General features: G+C 39.4%; 1 protein-coding gene across 2 annotated transcripts in view; it reads left to right on the top strand.

Annotated features, from left to right (window-relative positions):
- LOC144678837 (uncharacterized) overlaps positions 1 to 22126 on the top strand; it is a 31723-nt gene extending 9597 nt beyond the window's left edge. The window contains exons 3-8 of one of the 2 annotated variants that reach the window (XM_078538802.1): positions 1863 to 2126; positions 2234 to 2293; positions 5885 to 6022; positions 14069 to 14215; positions 15618 to 15678; positions 20503 to 22126. In XM_078538802.1, the coding sequence (XP_078394928.1) occupies positions 1962 to 2126; positions 2234 to 2293; positions 5885 to 6022; positions 14069 to 14215; positions 15618 to 15678; positions 20503 to 20615 (684 nt within the window). In that variant the 5' untranslated portion in view covers positions 1863 to 1961 and the 3' untranslated portion in view covers positions 20616 to 22126. The remainder of the gene's footprint in view (positions 1 to 1862; positions 2127 to 2233; positions 2294 to 5884; positions 6023 to 14068; positions 14216 to 15617; positions 15679 to 20502) is intronic. The other variant, XM_078538814.1, reaches the window with a different exon arrangement.
- The last annotated feature ends 364 nt before the right edge of the window (positions 22127 to 22490 follow it).

Genomic DNA, 22490 nt, shown 5'->3' with positions numbered 1-22490 from the left:
GGTGTCAAGGGGGCAATTTGCATTTTTAAATAAAGCATTCAAAAGAATGGGTGAAATCTTGCACCAAGCTAGAAGATGCCAAGCAATGTGTTTCTTTTTTTCAGCTTACTAATAAAATTGGTGGAATCAAAGGATGTTATTGTTAGAAGAGGTAAAATTAAAAACCTAGTAATAGAATGGAAAATTTACATTCAAAGAGAAAGATATGTATAAAGGAAAAAGAAGATTGTGTGTGTGTGTGTGTGTGTGTGTGAGGCAGAGGCATTTTAAGATCCAACAAGTGTGAGAAGCCTCCAGCCTGTAAACCTCAAGCCTGTCTGCAAGAGCTGAAAAGAAACTCATTTTGAATGCAACTGTCCATGGTGTGCTCTGCCAGGTGTCTCTTTAAATCTGAGTTTTACTGTTGCCTTAACGGGGGTGTAACTGAGAGTCAGATTAATTAGGGGATTTTTGTAGTTATTATAGTAGACATTTTGTAGACATATGTATGTGTTTACAATTTTTGCATTAATAAATGTTTAATTTAGTTTTATAAAAAAAAAACTCTTGAGACTTGGTGGTCTTATTACTATTGAATTCAAAGCCTGCATCTTGAAACATACAAATTGCAAAAATAGGTTATGGTAGTTGTTTCAAGTTTCCCTCTGGGATTTGAGCAATGTGGCCTTTACCATCGGCTGTGTCATAATGATTGTGCTTCTGAAGAGCTTTAAGTTGTTTTCTACTTTAAAAGTGCTATCTAAGTGCTAGTTAGTGCAAGGTTTATTTCACATGGCTGTTTTTGTTTTGGACTGCAGGGTGGTATGCAGTGGTGTTCACCAAGGTTCAGTACTAGGACCACTGCTGTTTTGATATACATTAGTGATTTGGGGTACAGGCAGAATTTTTAACTTTGTGGAAGAAAATTTTAAGTGTAGTAAAAAGTGAGGAAAATAGTATTAGATTTCAAGAGAAAATAAACAGGCTGGTGGAATGAGAGGACACGTGACAGATGAAATTCAACGCAGAAAATTGTGAGCTGACACATTTTGGTAGGACAATTGAAGAGACTTAATACAAATTAAATGGCACAATTTTAAAGGGGGTGCAAGAAGGGTTAACAAAGAAGTTAATAAAGCCTGTGGGATCCTTGGCTTTATAAATAGTGACATAAAAGTGCAAAAACCAGGAAATCATGCAAAAATCTGTAAAGCACTAGTTTGGCCCCAGCTGAAGTATTGGGTTCATTTCTAGGTAGCATGCTTCAGGAAGGATGTGAATGCTTTGGAGAGGTTATGGAAGAGATTGCTAGAATAGTTCCAGGTATGAGGGGTTGCAACTGTGAATAGAGACTGAAAAAACTGGGATTTTTCTCCTTTTATAGCAGAAGAAAAGACAAGAGATTTGACCTGTGTTTAAAATCCTGAATTTGACTAGAGTAAATAAAGAAAAACTATTTCCAATGACTGAAGACCAATAACCAGAGGGTACAGATTTAAGGTGATTGGCAAAAAAAAAGAGGCAACATGAGGACAAACCTTATATGATGAGCGATTAGGATTTAGAATGCACTGTCTGACAAGTGCTGAAAACAAATTTAATAGTAACTTTCCAAAAGAAAATTGGATAAACATTTGGAGAAAAAGTTGCAGGGATATGGGGAATGAGCTAGTGGGAATAACTGGATTTCTGTTTGAAAGAGCTATACAGACTAGATGGGCTGAATGGTTTCGTCCTGTGCTGTGCCATTTGTTAGTGCTTTGATAATTTGTTGTCAAATGCAATGACCATCCTGGTGATTCTAAATGAAAGCGGTGGAATTTAGTGTTTAAGTAAATAAGCATGGTCTTTAACCCATCCTTTTTTTTCCCCTCCCATTCTAGGTTATGAGTTGAAGATCACCTTGTTTGAACCTACAGATATTAAAATTATTGACCATCAGTGAGGCTATTGGCTGTTTTCCCCATCTTTGTCTTCAGACAATGGCACGTTACAGATACTTCATATTTAACCAGCGTGGTATGGTTGTCCTGGGATTTCTGCAGATAGCTTGTGCTGCAGTGTGTGTAATATCTGGCTTTATGGATACAATTTTTAGGAAAAATTCAGTACTCAGTAGAACTAGAATACCCATCTGGACTGGCACGGTAAATCCAAAAGAATTTACTTTTAAATATAACATGACTTTTCTTTAATCCATGAACCAATGGTGAAACATTTTACTTGCTTTGAAACATTTTGCTTGCTTTTTCAGGCAATGGCTTTTCCGGGAGTTCTGGCATTATTTGCTTCTCAGAAAAAGAATCCTATTCTTGTAAGTCTCTTTCAGTGTAGGGGGGAAATCACTAATGCCATCGTAAACACTAACTTAGGTGATGATTATCATCCAAAACAGCATATAGAACATCATGAATAATTTTGGTTTTTTTTAAAGTTCACCTATTCATTTGTATGTTCTTTTTAAGTACCACTTGGGCACACTTCGTTGAGAGGGTGAACGGGTGACCTGTTCATTTAACCTTGCCAATGTGCTTGGACACCTAAGACTTTAAAGAGTCACTTTTATCCCACCGTTCATGAAGAACAGCATATTTAGATTGGGTTTATTAGATACATTGATTCGGTAGAGTTTTTTCAAAGTACTAAAGCAACAAGTCCTCTGGTAGTTGGTTTTACTTTGCCTTTTTAAAATTCTAGTCAAAATAAATGCTGTTTCTTAAATTCGCCCTCACTGAATCTTGAGGGGTCGCTTTGGACATAATAAAGTTTTGGTTTTTGTCAGGTTGCTTAAATCTTGAGCTCTTTTGTGAGAACAGTGATTTGTTCAGTTTCCATTTTTGGGTGGTAGAGGGGTGAGTTGCTGGGTTGAAGGGAATTTCCCATCCATATGACCATATGGCTGTATTACTCCCACAGCCTGCTTATTCATGAAAATCCATTTGATTTACTGGAGATCAACCAGCACCTATGATACTGTACTCCTAACAAGGTGTCTGTCTTTGGATGGCGAGTAAGGAAGGGGTGGCGGGGCTGGTGAAGGAAAAGGGAGTGGATAAGAAAACAATCTGAGGCAATTGCTATTGTGTCCAGCCATATCAATTAAATTTGAGGCCCTCTGCATCAATCTGTTGGATCAGCCCAATATCATATTTTGAAGCAATTGGTTAATATTCTGAAAGCAGAACACTGCAGATGCTGGAAATTTGCAGCAGTGCTGCTGACTGAAATTAATAAAACCGAACCAAGCAAAGAAAAGGAAACAAAATTAGAGCAGAGATTATGGTCCGAAATTGTTGAACTCACTGTTGAGTCCGGAAGGCTGTAAAGTGTCCAGTCGAGAAATGAGGTGCTGTTCCTCAAAGTTGCATTGAGCTTCATTGGAACAGTGCAGTTGGCCAAGGACAGAAATGTCAGTGTGAGAGCAAGGGGGAGAATTAAAATGACAGGTGACCAAAAGCTCAAGGTCATGCCTGCTGACTGAATGTAGGCATTTAGCAAAGCAGTCACCCAATCTGCATTTGGTCATCTCAATGGAGAGGAGATCACATTTTGAGCAGCAAATACAATAGACAAGATTGAAAGAAATACACATAAATTGCTGCTTTATTTGGAAGGAGTGTTTGGGCCTTGGGCAGTGAGAAAGGAAGAGTTAGAGGGGCAGATGTTATGTCTCCTGCATTTGCAAGGAAAGGTGCCATGAGAAAGGGACATGTGTTTGGGGATGATTGAGGAGCGGAGCAGGCTATTATGGAGGGAATGGTCCCTTCGGAAAGCTGGGAGGGGAAGATGTGTTTGCTGCTGGCATCATGCTGGAAATGGCAAAAATGGTGGAAAATGATCTGTTGAATACAGAGGCTGGTGGGGTGGAAGGTGGAACCAAGAGGAACCCTGTTGTTCTAGGAGGGAGGAAAAGGGGTGCCTGCTCGAGGCACATCTTTTTGATTCTTGCCCCATTGCCATTATCTGGCCCTGGAACTCTTCTGTCATTCAATCTTTAGGGGGAGATGGTGACATAGTAGCGATATCACTGGACTAGTAATCCAGAGGCCCAGATAATGCTCTGGAGACCGGGGTTTAACTCCCACTAAGGTGGAATTTAAATAAAATAAATAAATCTGGAATATAAAGTTAGTCTCGGTGATGGTGACCATGCAACTCTCTTTGATTGTTGTAAAAACCCATCTGGTTCACTAATGACCTTTAGGGAAGGAAATCTGTCGGCCTTACTTGGTCTGGCCTACATGTGACTCCAGACCCACAGCAATGTGGTTGACCCTTAACTGCCCTCAGTTCAAGGGCAACAAATGCTGGCTTTGCCAGTGATGCTCACATCCCATGTAAGAATAAACGGAAAAAAAAAATCTCCTGACTTTCACCCTAACACAGAGCTTTCTTTGTCCTTGTTCCACCTACCCCTGGCTGAAAACCTATTACATCTCTATTACACCTATTACATCTCTGGCTTTTCCCAGTTCTGATGAAAGGTCACAGACCTGAAACGTTAATTCTGTTTTTCTCTCTCTAGACAGGTGTTACCCAACCTGTTGAATATTTCCATCATTCCTGTTTCTGTATTTTTTTGGTTAATATTCTGGCTGTCTCCACTGGAGCATTATAATCCTTGTATTTTGGGAAACAACGAGGTGTGTGTTTACTGAAGCAGCCTTGATTTGCCTTGAATATATAGAACAGTTCACTGCAACGCTGAGTAGTATGCATATGCAATGCCTAGGAGATCCTGTCTCTTCCTGTGTTTTACAAATAATTTTATATGTGCACCATTGATGTTACCTATGTTCTCCAAGAGAGATGAAATGTGAAAAGCTCAAAGTTGAAGAATATGGAAAACAGGTTCCAATCCCCCCTCCATGTATTTTTCAGGCTTCTAACGTATGAACTTTTTAAAATCCTCTACACACTACCACACTTGGCAGCAGCCTCAAGTAACTCTTCTGTTCTACTACTTTTTGAGGAAAATTAACATGCAGGATTAACATCTGTCTGAAAGAAAACTGCATACACAAGGTGGTGTTGAAACCAATATTTAGAAACAAATCTCTCAACATAAAGGGAGTGCAACGCAGGTTCACCAGATTTGTTCCGGGGTTGGCAGGACTGATTATGAAGGGAGATTGGGCAAACTGGGCCTGTGTTCTCTAGAGTTTTGAAGAATGAGAGGTTATCTCTTTGAAATCTACAAAACACTTCAAGGAATAGACAGGGTAGATGCAGGTAAGATATTTCCCCTGGTTGGGGAGTCTAGAACCAGGGGACACAACTTCAAAATAAGGGGGAAGCCATTTAGGACCGAGATGAGAAGAAATGTCTTTACTCAGAGGGTTGTGAATCTTTGGAATTCTCTACCCCAGAGGGCCATGGAAGCTCAGTTATTGTGTATGTTAAAGGTAGAGATTGATAGATTTCTGATTAACAATAACGTAAAGGGTTATGGGGATAGTGTGGGTAAAAGGCATTAAAGTGTTCGATCAGACAGGATCGTATTGAATGGCGGAGCAGGCTTGACGGGCTGAATGGCCGTCTCCTATTCCTATGTTCCTAACGGATAGTATTTATTTGTAAATCAATACGTTAAATTCTGAGTTTGTTGTTTTAAAACTACCCTTTCTGTGCTGTGAATCCTGACCTCCATATTATGCTGTAAGTTCTAATCAAAATAAAGCTAACTGAAACCTATCAATTTAAACCTTTTTCTGAAGATTATTTTTTACATTTCTAAAATGCCCGCCTTGTATTAAGGCTAGAAAGTATGCTATGTACATTCTATCAATTTTAACATAATTATGTTATTAAATATAACAATATATTAACAAAATATATTAATACGGCTATTTTTATTTAGAGTTACTGTGCTGTTTATACACAATTCCTTGAATTCTACCTCTAGGTGAGCAGTATGATTGCATCAGCTGTATTTTCCTGGATTGCTACAAGTATTTTGATAATATATGCAGCTTTGACATTGATCTATGGTGAGGATGATGATGAAGTGTTCCAACATAAACCCAGCCATGTCATTCACATGGTAAGCTATTTTGAAGTTTAACTGAAACTTATTCTTTTGGCTTACTTCCTGTTCTTTCTGTAGATGACAAGGGCTTCAGTGTTTTATGAACTCTGATGGGGAATATGGTTATGTGCCTTTTCGTTTGTTTCTTTCACTAAATATATGGCTTTATTATGCGGGCAATTCCCACACTGTACAGTGCTATGTTATAAATTTAGCATTGCAATTTAATCTGTTGGAGGCCCTTGAGCAATATGACAGTGGCTTGCAGAAAGTAGTGGGGAAGAAGAAATGTCTTGAATATTTTATTAGACATTATAAGAATTTTAGAAGAAATTTAAATATAGGTGAAACCTTTTTGACATTTTCCAAAAAGAAGAGTCTGTAAAATTTGCAGTTTCTTCTCTAGTTTTTCCTTCTTGGGGAGGCTGAAGGGAACTAGTTGATCAAATATGTAATTTGATAATTTTTTTGGTGAAAGGAAACTCGCTGCAGAACAAACAGGAAACATTCTTGATTTAATCAGTCTACTTGTTGATAGCATCATAGAAATTAATACACCGAGGGAGGTCATTCAGCCCATTGTGTTCGTTCTGGCTGAAAGTTATCTAGCCGAAATCCAGCTCTTAGTCTGTAGGTCACAGCACTTCAGGGGCATATCAAAACACTTTTTAAATGTGCCGAAGATTTTTGCCACTACCACCCTTTCAGGCAGTGAATTCCAGACTGCCAACACCACAGGAGTGCACAAATTATCAACTCCCCTCCAATCCTGCTGCAAATTACTTCAAATCTATGTCCCTTGATTATTGACCTCTCTGCTAAGGGTACTACATAAGTCAGTCTGTCAAAAATAATAAATCAAAAGATTGATCCACTTTTTAATGAAATATCTATCTTAGGGGTAATTATTTTAAAGTAGAAGTGGCAAAGAAATAAGTAATTTAAGAAAAAAAAAAGATCAGCACATTAATGGCCTAGATCTATAAACTTGGCTTTGCTGGGGGAGAAACATTGATCTGTTTGATCAATTCACACCAACATGCAGGTTTATGCACTGAGCCAGCCAGGGACTCTAAGGCAAAAAAAGAAAGGAAAGGCAAACTCCTATTTAGTTCATTGATTTTAATTAAGTATTCTGAAATGATTAAATCCCCTCTTCCCAAGTGTTCAGTAGAAAACTCAGAAACAATATGTGCTCCCTGAACAATTAGCCAAAGTAAAATTAATAACTGATATAAATGAGCTGGAAATCTTGATGCGTAAAACCAATAAATCCACACAGATGGGTGGTATTTATTCCAGAGTGCTGAGAGGAAATTGGAATGGATTTGTGAGGCACTGATGGTCTTTTATGAAGGAGTCAGTGGACACTGGAGAAGCACCACTACATTGGAAGCCGGATCATGTTTCCATTGTCAACAAGTGACAAAAGAGACACTGGCAACTACAACCTGTTAATCTTCAATTTTTTTTAATTCATTCACAGGATGTGGGCATCGCTGGCTAGGCCAGCATTTATTGCCCATCCTTAATAGCCCTTGAGAAGGTGGTGATGAGCCGCCGCCTTGAAACGATGCAGTCCATGTGATGTAGGTACACCCGCAGTGCAGTTAGGAAGGGACTTCCAGGATTTTGATCCAGTGACACTGAAGGAACAGTAATTTTGTTCCAAGTCAGGATTGTGTGTGGCCTGGAAGGGAACTTGCAGGTGGTGGTGTTTCCATGTATGTGGAGTCCTTGTCTTACTAGATGGTAGAGGTCGCGAGTTTGTAAGTTTCTGTCTAAGGGGCCTTGGTGAGTTGCTGCAGTGCATCTTGTAGATGTTACACACTGTTCGTTGTTGGTGGAGGGAGTGAATGTTTAAGGTGGTGGATGGGGTGCCAGTCAAGCAGGCTGCTTTGTCCTGGGTGGTGTCATACGAATTAGGAACAGGAGTAGGCCGCTCTGCCCCTCGAGCCTGCTCTGCCATTCAATAAGATCATTGCTGATCTGATTGTAACCTCAACCCCACATTCCTACCTACCCCCAATAACCTTTCACCCCATTGTTAATCAAAAATTTATCTAGCTCTGTCTTAGAAATATTCAAAGACTGCTTCCGCCACCTTTTGAGGAAGAGAGTTCCAAAGACTCACTACCCTCAGAGAAAGAATTTCTCCTCCTCTCTGTCTTAAATGAGCGATCCCTTATTTTTAAACTGTGACCCCTAGTTCTAGATTCTCCCACAAGAGGAAACATCCTCTCCACATCCACCCTATCAAGACCCCTCAGGATCTTAAAGGTTTCAATCAAGTCGTCTCTTACTCTTTTAAATTCCAGCGGATACGAACCTAACCTGCCCAACCTTTCCTCCTAACACAACCCGCCCATTCCTGGTATTAGTCTAGTAAACCTTCTCTGTAAATGCGTTGGAAGCAGTTCATCTTTCGTTAAATAAGGAGACCAATACTGTACACAGTACACCAGGTGTGGTCCCATCAGCACTCTATACAACTGAACCTCCCAATTTTTGTAATCAATTCCCCTCTCAATAAATGATAACATTCTATTAGCTTTCCTAATAACGTGCTGTACTTGCATACCAGCCTTTTATGATTCATGCACTAGGACATCCAGACCCCTCTGAATCTCAGAGTTCTGCAATCTCTCACCATTTAGATAATAAGCGTTTTTATTCTTCTTGCCAAAATGAACAATTTCACATTTGCCCACATTATACTCTATTTGCCAGATCTTTGCCCAGTCAATTAACCTATCTATGTCACTTTTTAGCCTGCTTATGTCCTCTTTACAATTTACTTTCCTACCTATCTTTGCGTCGTGATTCTTGAGTGCTGTTGGAGCTGCACTCATCCAGCCAAGTGGAGAGTAATCCATCACACTCCTGACTTGTGCTTTGTAGATGGTCAACAACTTTGGGGAGTCAGGGGGTGAGTTACTTGCTGCAGGATTCTTAGTCTCTGACCTGCTCTTGTAGCCACAGTATTTATATGGCTGGTCCAGTTCAGTTTCTGGTTAATGGTAACCCCCCAGGATGTAAAACAATGGAATTATTTGGGGATAAACTTGAGGATTATATGTTCTATGATAACCTAGTGAACAGCTGTTGATATGACTTTGGAAGGGGCATTCCTGTTTGACAAACCACCTGGACCTTTTTGAGAAGTGATGGCCCAAGTGAACTGTGGGGAAGCCCCACAAAAATATGTACCTCATCCTTCAAAAGGCACATAAAAAAGTTCCACATTAAAGATATAGGCCAAGCTTACACCTGTGGTGATTTGGAGTACATCAGAGAAATGAATTAGATATTGGCTGAAGAGTAGAAAATATTGGATTCTTGTTAGAGGAGTTATGTGAGGCTGGATGTATGGCTGAAAGAGATCTGAGTGGGATGCCTTAGGAATTAGTACTAGAACTGCTGCTGTTTCTATCTTACATCAATTATTTTGAATCTGAAACTCAATGCAAGTTATTCAAATTTGTAGATGCTAAATTGAAAGGGAAGTGAAATCAAAAGGAACAGCTCAGATACAGAATCAGCTGGAAAAATATGCAAGTTGCCAGAACAATAGCAGATGACATTTGAGTATTACACATTGGGGTGTTCACGTTACATTTTTCTTTCCAATGAATGGTTGTGAAATAACTAAGGAAGCTGAGACAAGCTCAATAGTTGTTAAGTAGACTTGATGCCCAACATCAGGGCAGAGCGGCAATAAATTTAAGCCAAAAGAATGTTGAATTACATAGCTAAGCAGTTATATTCAAGAAGGTGACTCACCGCCCCCTCCTTAAGGGCAATTAGGGATGAGCAATAAATGCTAGGTCTTACCAGTGTTGCCCACATCTCATGAATGAATAAAGTATATATATATATATATATATATATACACATATAATTATACACATAAAAGTTCATAAGAAATAGGAGCAAGCCTAGACCAGACAGCCCCTTGAGCCTGCTCTGCCATTCAATATGATGGTGGCTGATTTCTGCCTGAACTCCATTTTCCTGTCCACTCCCCATATCCATTGATTCCCTGAGGGATCAAAAATCTATCCATTGCAGCCTTGAACGTATACAATAATGGAGCAACCTCACCACTCTGGGGTACAGAACTCCAAAGATTCACAACCCTCCATTTCTCCTCATCTCAGTCGTAAATGATTGAGTCCTTATCCCGAAGCTGTGCCACCACGTTCTACATTCCCAGCCAGGGAAAACAACATGTCAGTGCCTACCCTGTCAAGCCCCTTCAGAAGCTTGTATGTTTCAATGAGATTTTCTCTCAAAAGGCCAAATTTGCTCAGCCTCTCATCCCAGGGACCAATCTAGCAAACCTTTGCTGGACTGCCTCCAAGGCAAATATATCTTCATGTATGAAGACCAAAACTGCACACAGTACTCCAGATGCGACCCCATCAAAGTCTTATACAATTTGTAACAAGACTTCCTTGTTCTTATACTAAGCCCTTGGTAATAAAAGCCTACATGCCATTTGCCTTCCTAGTTGCATCCTGTACATGGTAACTTTGTCCTCATACGAGTACCATAGATCACAGCATATATGTTGACCCAGCGTATAAGATTACCCCAATTTTTTGGCTCCAAAAATCAATGACTTTGCATATACTTGGTGTATTAGTTGACTCACCCCCACACCCCCCAGCCCAAAACACTATTTCAGCTACAACATGCTATACTCGCATTAGTAATCGGCCTCAATTTTTCACCCCACAAATGGATGTTTTACTTACCGGTACCTCATAACCAGGCGATACGGCTGTGTTGTAAAGAATCGCAGGAATTTAAGACACAGCCACATGGAACAGACCTCATGTGGCGAATGATAAAGATGGCAGCCACCCACATCCACGTTGGTGGTTCATTTTTATATTCTGTGTATAAGTCGACTCCTGTTTTTGGAGGGATTTTTGGTCTTCACAGGTTAACTTTTACACCAACATTCACAGTATACCCAAGTGTCTGTGAACATCAACATTTAAAAGTTACACACCTTTTTAAAACAAAAATTTCGAATCCATCTGCCACCCTGCTGTTCACTCACTTAACATGTCTGTATCTATTTGCAGTCTCTTTGTGTCCTCCTCAAAGCTTATATTCGCACTTTGGTTTCTATCATCTGCAAACATGAATACATTATTCTCAGCCTTTTCATCTAAGTCATTAAAGTAGATTGTAGGTAGCTGAGGCAACAGCATGAATCCTTGTGTTGCTCCGTTAATTACAGCTGGCCAATGTGGAAAATGCCCCATTTATTCCTACTGTCTGCTTCCAGTCCATTAACCAATCCTCCATCCATGCTACTATATAACCCCAACTCTGAATCCTTTTCTTGTGTTTAACTTTTTGTGTGGCACCTTATGCCTTTTAGAAATCCAAGTATGCTACTTCTACTGGCTCCTTTTTATTTACCCTACCAGTTGCATTCTCCAAAAGAAACTCTAAATTTGTCTCATGATTTCCCTTTCGTAAAACCAAGTTGACTCTGGGATTCATCCTATGATTTTTTAAGGGCAATGTTAAGACTTCCCTTCAAAATTGATTCCTGCATTTTCCTGAAGACTGATGTCAGGCTAACTGGCTTGTAGTTCCTTGTTTTCTCTCTCCTTCCTTTCTTGAATAATGGTGTTACTTTTGCTAAATTCCAATTTATGACATTTTATTATGAGGGATACTACTCCCTTTATATTCTGCCTGCCATTTGAAAAAGTTGTCTACCCTGGAATATTTATTTCCTAACCTTGATCACTTTGTAACTATGTATCTGTAATGGCAATTATATCAAACCCATTTATCTCTTCGTGGCACTAGTTCATTTTTTTTATTATTCGTTCATGCGATGTGGCTGATGCTGGCTAGGCCAGAATTTATTGCACATCCCTAATTTCCCTTGTTCAGGTCTGGAGTCACATGTAGGCCAGACCAGGTAAGCACGGCAGATTTCCTTCCCTAAAGGACATTAGTGAACCAGATGGGTTTTTACGACAATCGGCAATGGTTTTGTGGTCATCATCAGACTTTTAATTCCAGATTTGTATTGTACCTGCCGTGGTGGGATTCAAACCTGGGTCTCCAGAGCATTACCCTGAGTCTCCAGAATACTTGTCCAGTGACAATACCGCTATGCCGCCACCTCTCCCTTTTGTGGCGAATGTTTTGTTTATTCAGATAAAGAGCATTTAATTTTTACTATTCTTTGCATGGACCTTTTTTGCTGATGCATTATTACCATTAAACTCTCTCCCTTCCTGTCCTTCTCTACTTGTCTTTACCTAAATAACTAAACAGATCTAATCCCTTGACTTTTCTCTTTAGATTTCTAAACCTCCATTCACCTGACCCATCCCATCCCCTCCTTTATTTTAAAGAGCTATCCACAGTCCTTGTTATACAATTTTCCAATACGCTGATTGAAGTCCACTTTAAGTGAAACCCATTGCAATGGAAAGTTCCCTTTTTCCCCATTGCTGGTGCCAATGCCCCATGAATTGAAACCCCTCCTTATCATATGACTCTTTGTGTATAGAGCTTGCCTGTTATTTTATACTGAAATCCATATTTATTTGCCATAGCCTCTAGGGCTATGGGCCAAGCACTGGAAAATGGGATTAGTGTAGTCAGATCTTTGTTGACTGGCACGTAAACGTCTATGAGTCTTAACTTTGTCTGCTCCATCAGTAAAGGATGGAGTGAATGATGTGGTAGAAGGCTGTGTTTTTGTTTGTGCAAAATGCATGTACATTTGTATATATAAATATGATGTGTCTTGAAATCTAAAAATTTATGAAAAAACTAAATGCTTATGAATCAATTTGGATCTTCCCTATCTGTATTTCCTGGAATTGGTTTAAAGAATTTCAAGATTTATTTTTCCTAAATTACCAGCATTTATTGTTGACTGAAATAGTTCCTGAAGTTTATTCCCCTAATTCTGGCCCTAAGCTCTGGAATACCCTCCCTAAACCTCTCCATGCCTCTACCTCTCTTTCCTCTTTTAAGATGCTCCTTAAAACCCACCTCTCTGACCAAACTTTTGATGATCTACCCTAATATCACCTTATGTGGTTCAGTGTTAAATTTTGTTTGCTAACATTTCTGTGAAGCACCTTCGGTTAGTTACTATCTTAAAGGCACTATAAGTTTTATAGTGTTTTAAGATGAAACTTTGGTTCAAATTACTCAGAAAAACTAATGTGGACAAACTTGATCAGTTCCAATTATTGATGACTTGGCTGTAGAAAAACTATTGAGCACAGTGGTATTTGGATGTAGTTATGCTGGATCTAAAGTGCTTCAGGATTTATAAAAGGAAATACACTATTGATCGATAACTATATTTGCAGTAGTCAGCGTGATTTACAAGGTAGTTTAGTAGAAGGTACTGGGGTTGAACTGTTTTTTTTCCCTGCCTTTTTTTTCCTACTGGTGCTAGTTCCTGATGGTGTTCGTTTCCCTAGACCCTGGCAGTCATTTGATACTTTATTCAGAAATGAGGTATAATGAACAAGAGTTGGGGTTCTTATAACTTTCTGCCCTTGCCCTACCTCAGTTATAAGTAGATACCATTAATAGAAGACTATAATTTGTGCCGTAAGTGCTATCCATATGTTATTGGTAGGCATCACTAATTATCCAAACCTCTATTCTCTTCAATGAGGAACTATCGATTTACAGAGAGTAATGACTATCTCCAGTGAGGTAACTATTGACGACAAGTAGTCACTGCTAACTGCTGCCAATCACTGATCTTTCATATTGGGCAGATTGTTTAGTAAAGGCCAAAAGTAGGTCTGACACTGTTCTCAACTGATGGGTGTACACGATTTCTAAAAACGTCACTGAATAATGAGTAGAGCAATGGGGTTGGTTTGCTTAACCTGTGGACATTGAGGTCCCCGCTCACTGCGCACAGGAATAGGTCTTGAACTTGGGGATTTTCCTCTCTCTTCAGACTGTCACGAATTGTACTTACTCACTTGTCGTCATGGCACTCTTTTGCCAAAACTGGGAATAAAATGCTCGCTTTCTTTGCAGGAGTATATACTTACGAAATTTGTCCAAGGAGCAAATATGGCCATATTAATTGCATCTGTGATTGGTATGATGGTGGCAACCATCATAGCATATCTTGGTTGTCGAAGCCTTCCCATTTGTGACTGCTATGACAGTACCACTGGAATGGTAAGTCTATTGACCAATAATCATAGTTTTTAATTATACATTTCATATTTAAAATTAATTGTGATCTAAAAGTACGTGGGATGTTTATTTTGTGGATTTTCTTTTTTATTTCAAAATCTACAAATTGATATGGGGTATTTGGGGAGTTGCAGTGTATTAGTAAAACTCACTTAATGCTGCATGACTCCAGATTTTTTTTCCCTCCTTCCTCTCCAAGGTGTTAGCATATGGTTCCATGGAACCACTTTCCGCCTGGTATCTTGCTCAAGGGGTGACTTGATGTACAAGTCTGGAAAGCAAGTGCTCCTTGGATGTTCAACAACAGGGGACATCAAAATTGGGGCTAATCCTACCTTTACCCAATAATCACGTGCACATTTCCAGCAGTAGTGGTTGGATAGTGATTAGGAGATGCAATCTCCACAGGTTTTCATAATCCTAGTCAATTATATCTCAGTTTATCAGGTTGAATTCCTGGGAGGGATGTCACACAAAAAATTTTATAAGTTGATCATTTTTTGTACTATCCTCTTTAGCCTTTTGGTTCAAATGTAAATTTTCTGGATGAAAGGTGGGGGTAAAAACAGTCAGTTTGCATCTATAAATAACATTGTGTTAATGTTTTGGGTATACACCTGAAAGGATGATGGAAACAGACTTTCAAAAGACAATTGGACATGTACATGAGGACTCATTTGCAGTGTTATGGGGAAAATGCTGCTGTGTGGGACTAAACTGTACAGTGCTGGCACAGAAATGATGGACCAAATGACCTAAACAGACTTCGCATCTGCATTCCATGTTCCTAAAAAAGTGGCCATCACTTTCCCAAGGTTGACCCTTCCTCCTGGTTGACTCCTCCTGCAGTTTTTGTTTTTCTCTCTAGTCTGTGTATTAAAAGCTCAGGGAGATGTTTGCTGTTAAAAACAGAAAATACTGGAAACACTCTGCAGGTCAAGGCACATCTATGCAAAGACAGAAACGATTGACATTTCAGAATGATGGAAGGAAAGGGAGGTTGCAGATGGGGTGTATGTGCAATGGCAGTGATCAAGTCTGAGGGGGTTTTTTTTTTGAGGAAAGGGCTGATGACCGCAGATTTTAAATGGAGAGGGACTGTTCCTGAGCAAGAAGGGCAACTTGTGAAAAATAGGAAGGAGTTCTACTGGTGGCCTGGTTAGTCGTTCCTCTGCTAATAATGTCAAAAAACAGTTACCTGGCCATTTGTTATTTGTGGGTCCTTGTGCCTATATTTGGCTGCACACAACTGTCTGCAGTGACTGCACTTCAAATGCAGTGCTTTGGAATGTCTTGAGGACAATAAGGTGCTTTATCAATACAATATTTCTTCTACAAATGCAGTGGTGGAGATGGAGCTAAATAATCCCATTTCCCTTTGCAGCAGTCATTGATGACAGAGGACCAGCAGCCTCAGACAATTGAATTGGTTTGTACCTGGCATGGTAAGTTTTTATATGCAATTTATAAAGAAGCTGTAGGTATTTTTAAGATAAATTTTAACATGGGCTCATTCAGCACTTGAAATGAGCACTGGCTTCATTTTGAATTTTCAAGTGAGTCCACTGCACCCATTTCTGATGTAGATTCATAAATTCAGCTGGATGAGTTGGAGTTTGCTAATTTTAGGTTCTATCTGTTGACTGTCTATGGAATTGCTTTGCTTACATAGCCAGGAAAGTACTACTCCCAATCCTTCCCAACAGAGTCAGCTGCACTGACTGCAACAATTAAATTTGTGTATTGGTCAACACTCCATATTCTCTCCTGGAGATATGATCATTGAGGGTATACTGATTTGTACAGTTGTGCTCGATGTCATTTGCTTCTACCTATCAGCACTGAACTTTATGTTCTTGGTTTTTTTTTGTAGTATTTTGGCTGCCCCTCTTGGTGATTCTGGCCAAGCTCTTATTTTTCTGCTTTATTCCTGAAAAATGTCCCAAGGCTTGGACTAGAGTTGAGTTCAAATCGCACCTGGACAGTTTGTGAATTTGAATCCAGTTAATTTAAATATATCTGGGATAAAAAGCATGTTTCAGCAATAGTGACCATGAAGATATCAAATTATTGTGAATACTCAACTGGTTCACTAGTATCCTTTAGGAAGGAAACCTGCCATCCTTGCCTGTTTTGCCAGGCCCAACAACATAGCTGCATATGTCACTCTGCTATTTAAGAAAGGTGAGAGAGGGAAATATAAACCAGTTACTCTAACATATGTTGTTGGCAAATTGTTAAAGATCTTTTTCAGCTGATCAAAGAGAGCCAGTGTGGATTTGAAAAGGGTAGATCATGTCTGACTAATCTGATTGAATTTTTTGAAGTAGTGACTAAAGTAATGGACAGGAGAATATCTATGAATGTTATTTAAATGGATTTCCAGAAGGCATTTGATAAAGTTCCTCAAAAGAGACTGTTAACTAAATTTGAAGCTCCTGGAGTGGTTAGGAAATTGGCTAAAATGGTAGGAGACAGAGTAGGCATAATGACTAATGAAGTCCCACAAGGATCTATGTTGGAAGCTTAACTTTTCACCATTTTTATTAATGACATAAATGATGGAATAGGAAACCACATACTCAAATTTACTAAGACACAAAGTTTGGATCTAAAAAGGATAGACAGACTTTCTAAATGGAATAAAGCTAGAAATAGTGGAGGTCTAAAGAAACTTGTGGGTCCAGCTATATAGATCATTAAAACATCATGCACAGATACAGAAAATAATTAAAAAGGCGTAAAAGTCATGCTTCATCTATACAAAGGCCTGGTTACACCACACCTGGAGTATTGTAAGCAGTGCTGGGCACGACACCTTCGTAGAGTCCATTATTAAGGATGAGATTTCAGAATACTTGGAAGTGCATGGTAAAATTGGGCAAAGTCAGCATGGTTTCATCAAGGGGAGGTCATGCCTGACAAACCTGTTAGAATTCTTTGAGGAGGTAACGTGTAGGTTAGACAAAGGAGAGCCAATGGATGTTATCTACTTGGACTTCCAGAAGGCCTTTGACAAGGTGCCGCACAGGAGGCTGCTCAGTAAGATAAGAGCCCATGGTGTTAGAGACAAGGTACTAGCGTGGATAGAAGATTGGCTGTCTGGCAGGAGGCAGAGAGTGGGGATAAGGGGGTCCTTCTCAGGATGGCGGCCAGTGACTAGTGGAGTTCCGCAGGGGTCCGTTTTGGGACCACAACTTTTCACTTTATACATTAATGATCTAGATGAAGGAACTGAGGGCATTCTGGCTAAGTTTGCAGATGATACAAAGATAGGTGGAGGGACAGGTAGTATTGGGGAGGCTGCAGAAGAATTCGGACAGGTTAGGAGATTGGGCAAAGAAGTGGCAGATGGAATACAACGTGGGGAAGTGTGAGCTCATGCACTTTGGTAGGAAGAATAGAGGCATAGACTATTTTCTAAATGGGGAGAGAATTCAGAAATCTGGAGTGCAAAGGGACTTGGGAGTCCTAGTCCAGGATTCTGTTAAGGTTAACTTGCAGGTTGAGTCGGTAGTTAGGAAGGCAAATGCAATGTTGGCATTTATTTCGAGAGGACTAGAATATAAAAGCAGGGATGTGCTGCTGAGGCTTTATAAGGCTCTGGTCAGACCACATTTAGAATATTGTGAGCAATTTTGGGCCCCGTACCTCAGGAAGGATGTTCTGGCCTTGGAGAGGGTCCAGAGGAGGTTCAGGAAAACGATCCCAGGAATGAAAAGCTTAACATATGAGGAATGTTTGCAGACTCTGGGTCTATACTCGATGGAGTTTAGAAGGATGAGGGGGGATTTGATTGGAACTTACAGAATACTGAAAGGCCTGGATAGAGTGGACATGGGGAAGATGTTTCCATTAGTAGGAGAGACTAGGACCCGAGGGCACAGCCTCAGAGTAAAGGGAAGATCTTTTAGAACAGAGATGAGGAGAAACTTCTTTAGCCAGAGAGTGGTGAATCTATGGAATTCATTGCCACAGAAGGCGGTGGAGGCCAGGTCATTGAGTGTATTTAAGACCGAGATAGATAGGTTCTTGATTGGTAAGGAGATCAAAGGTTACGGGGAGAAGGCAGGAGAATGGGGTTGAGAAACTTAGCCATGATTGAATGGAGGAGCAGACTCGATGGGCCGAATGGCCTAATTTCTGCTCCTATGTCACATGGTCTTATGGTATGGATATATTGGCCTTGGAGGGAGTGCAGCACAGATTTACCAGAATGACGACTGGACATTAAGGGTTAAATTTAGAGTAGAAATTGCACAAACTAGCATTGTATTCCTTAGAATTTAAACGGTTAATGGATAATTTGATCAAAGTTTTAAAGATGCCAAGGGAACAGGTAGGGAGGAATTATTTCCACTGGCTGGGGATTCTAAGATTAGGGGACATTCTCTAAAAAACTAAGCCTAAGTGAAATTAAGAAACACTTCTACACTTAAAGGGCGATAGAAGTTTAAAATACTCTTAAATTTAAAACTGAGATTTTTGTTAACTAAAAGTATTACCAGATATGGAGAAAAAGTAGGTATATGGAGATCAATCACAGATCAATCATGATCTCATGAATGATGGAACAGGCTTGAGGGCTAAATGCTGTCCTCCTGTTCCTATGTTCCTAATTATAGCATTCCATCTATTGCCCTGACAGATTAGCTAACTTGTTGAAGATGAGGGAATGATGAAAACATTTTTAAAGCAGTGAGTTATAATGTGGAATACACTGGAATTGGTGGAAGCAAGTTCAATAACTTCCAAAAGGAAATTGGGTTTATACTGGGAAAGGAAGAAAATTGGGAGTGCAGTTAATTGGATACCTCCTTTCAATGATGGCATGATTTTCTGAATGACAACCTTCTGTACTTTAAGGTTCTATGATTAAGTACTGAATCTGTCAGATTATGGTTTCATATCATAATTCACCAAGCCATTAGAGTATATTACCAGGGTTATTGGTATCTGCATTGAAGGTAATAATAAATCTGATATCCAGTATGATTTTCTCCAAGTATCTACCAGGATCAGTTTGAGTGTTTCTACTTTCCCTTTAATCTCCTGTGTTTTATTTTGCTTGGAATGCAGTGTTTTTTGATGGGGTAATTTTCAAAGGAAAACTCCTTGTGTGGATATTATGCATCTGAGATTGACCGATAGCCAGCAGAGTATTCAAAAATAACAGCCATTGCAGTGGAGCTAAGTCACCTGCTCACCCATCTATCAAAACATTTTGAAACATGGGAACAGCAGAAGGCCATTCAGCCCCTCAAGGCTGTTCTGCCTTTTAATTAGATCTTGGCTGATCTGTACCTTAACTCCATTTACCCACTTTTAATCATCTACAGTGTTTTTTTTGGTTAGGCATGGGTGTCGATGTCTTCAAGGTTTGAAATGTCCCAGCATCCACAGCCTTTCTTGGGGTTGAGAGAGTTCCAGATTTCCACGATCCTTTGTGTACTTCCTGATTTTACTCCTACATGGGCTAGCTCCAATTTTGAGATTATGCTCCCCCACTAGTTTCTCTGTCTCCCCAATTGAAATCGCTTATCATTTTGAAGACCTCTATTAAATCATCCCTCAATCTTCTAAACTCGAGGGAATACAAAGCAAATTTATGTAACCTGTCCTCATTTTAAGCTTTTAAGCCCTAGTATCATTCTGATGAAACTGGGTTGTACTCCTTCCAAAGCAATTATATCTTTTCCTGAGGATTATTGCCAAAACTAAATTCGTTACTCCAGATGGGGTATGACCAAAGCTCTATATAACTAAAGCAACACTTCAATTCCAACTCCCTTGAGATAAAGACCAACATTCCATTTGCCCCTTTTTTGAACTTGTACACCAGTTTTTAGTGATTAGTGTGCATGGACACACAGATCCATTTATGCTGTCACAGACCCTGTTTCTCAAGAAGATATTCTGATTTATCTTTCATCCAAAGTGGACGACCTCTCACTTTCCCACGTTGTAAAACCATGGCAGATAAAGTTCATGCTCACTCACGTTGTCTATATCCAGCTAGTCACTTGTATTGAGATCTTAACAGGGCAAGTACCACAGATCAGATTGAATGCAAATCCTTGATCTGTACAACTCAATGTCTTATTGTGTAATGCATTTAGCCACCTGAACCACCAGGTGTAAATTCATTGAGAAACATACATTGCATAACTTCTGATTACATTATATGCTTCCATCCAATGAACTAAGCCAAATGGTTGAAATTATATGCATTATGATTAAAATTAACGCAAATTTCTTTTTAAAACAAGGTGGCAGTGATCCGCGAATTCTAAATGATCCAATGGGATACAACGACTGGGATATAGGCACAGAAGAGGCAGAGTTTACATCAAAACCAGCACCTTATGTCCGACTTACTTAAAATAGACTTTTAATTGCCGACAAGTTTAATTGCTGTATTTACCAGGAAGTGAAGAAAATGTTACCTTTTATTGGACTGTGTTGACATTAATTTTATATCTTTTGAGGAAAATGTCTTAAACTGTGACGATTACTATGTCCTCCTCCCCTATAAAAAATGGAGCATTGGAATTTCACTCATTTTAGTTGTGGTTATAAAACACAAGGCAGTAGAGAGAATGGTCCACTGAATAACATTTTATGCCATTTTGGATCTGTTGTAGATGAATGTTATTGCTGTGAATGGAAGGGTATGTAACTGCAGTACTGTAATGAGTAATCTGAGACTGAGTAACTCAAAGTCTCCAGTAATTCTCTAGTGAATTTGTTTCAAGTTGGAATTCCATCAATTTTTAATTTTAATTAAGTATTGGATAAGTGACACTTTTTAAAATTATGCTTTGTTCCTCCAAATTGTGTGGTCAGCGAAAGCTATAGCGATCAGTTTTTTAAAAAAAACCTGCCACCCAACATCAAAAATAGCTTTGTGATCCAATTTCCTCCCTCTTTTTTTACAATTTTACTTTCCTTTTGCCCTTGGTCTCTATCTCCCTTCACCACCACCTTTCCATACTGAATTCCAGAATACACAGCAATGCTTATCAGGGTAGATGCTGCACTATAGCACCTGACCCAAATGATCCCCGTTATATGATCCAGGACAGTGTTAGAATTGTTCAACAGCCAATGGCAACACAGCTTTTCACTCTCATTGGCACTGCAAGCACACATCCAGCAGCATCACTGCAGAAACCTGCCAAATCTCCTAAACAAAGGGTGCCAAGGAAAATTGTTGTGATATTGACACTGCTCTAGCTGGTCCAGACCAGGTTGTTGGGCAGATTTTGGCATAGAATTAGAATGATGGACTTTTTGATGCGATTGCCTCAATCTAATGAGTTGATGTTCAAGACTGCATTTTTAAAATAACTTCATATTGGCTATGCGGTATTTGTCTTTCATTTCTGAAGTCTTCCAGTGCAGAGAACCTACTCCCCTGCTGACAGAGCCTAAGATCTGCTTTGACTTCTGACTTTTTAGAATTACAATGAATGAGGTGCATAATAGTGAGTCAAGGGAACTCCTTCCTCCAGCAACTTGTCTCTTGCTGTCCTATTGAAATTGGAACCAGTGATCCCTCTCTTCACATTATGGAAGAAATTGCAGAACTAAATCCACATGCTGACTTCTTCACAGCATTGCACTGCACTAGAATTGTGTAGCATGCTATCCCTGGATAAAGATATTGCTGTGCATTGGTTAACCATCTTAGAAGGAAGAGGAATCAAAGGAGTGACCAGTCCTGAAGTAATTCATAAGTGCTCAGACTGGCTTTTAGAACTAATATTTAAATTGAATGATATGTGCAAGTTTACAATATTAAGTTTCCTGATATTTTTATAAGGGTGCTAATGTTTGTATTCATTGTTTTATCTTGGAAACGTATTTAAAATAAAATATGCAAGAAATTTATCCAGGACAATGTGATGTTTTGCTCTATACATTAGGTGATATTTAATGTAGTGCAACTACAAAACAAATTATGCCCAGCTTCTACTGTGAAAACAATCTAGGGTAGTGCTTCTTTTGACTGGTTCTCCCACTCTGCCTAGGATATAGATGAATCCCAGTCTTTAGCGCAACTGAGCAGGTTTGTTACAATGTACAATTTTACACCTTTGTAATAACCAAAACCCATTGTTGCTTTTCAGGATTGTTGACTATTCAGCCTTTGAGGAATTTTATCTATATTTTTTGACAGTCAATTCAGGATTCTAAAGATTACTTCCCAAATATTCAACATCTTTGGACTTGAGAGAAAGAAGCCTGGAGCTGC

Source organism: Cetorhinus maximus, chromosome 1, assembly GCF_964194155.1.
Source record: "Cetorhinus maximus chromosome 1, sCetMax3.hap1.1, whole genome shotgun sequence".
NCBI lineage: Eukaryota > Metazoa > Chordata > Chondrichthyes > Lamniformes > Cetorhinidae > Cetorhinus > Cetorhinus maximus.
This window is presented reverse-complemented; position numbering and strand designations above follow the sequence as displayed.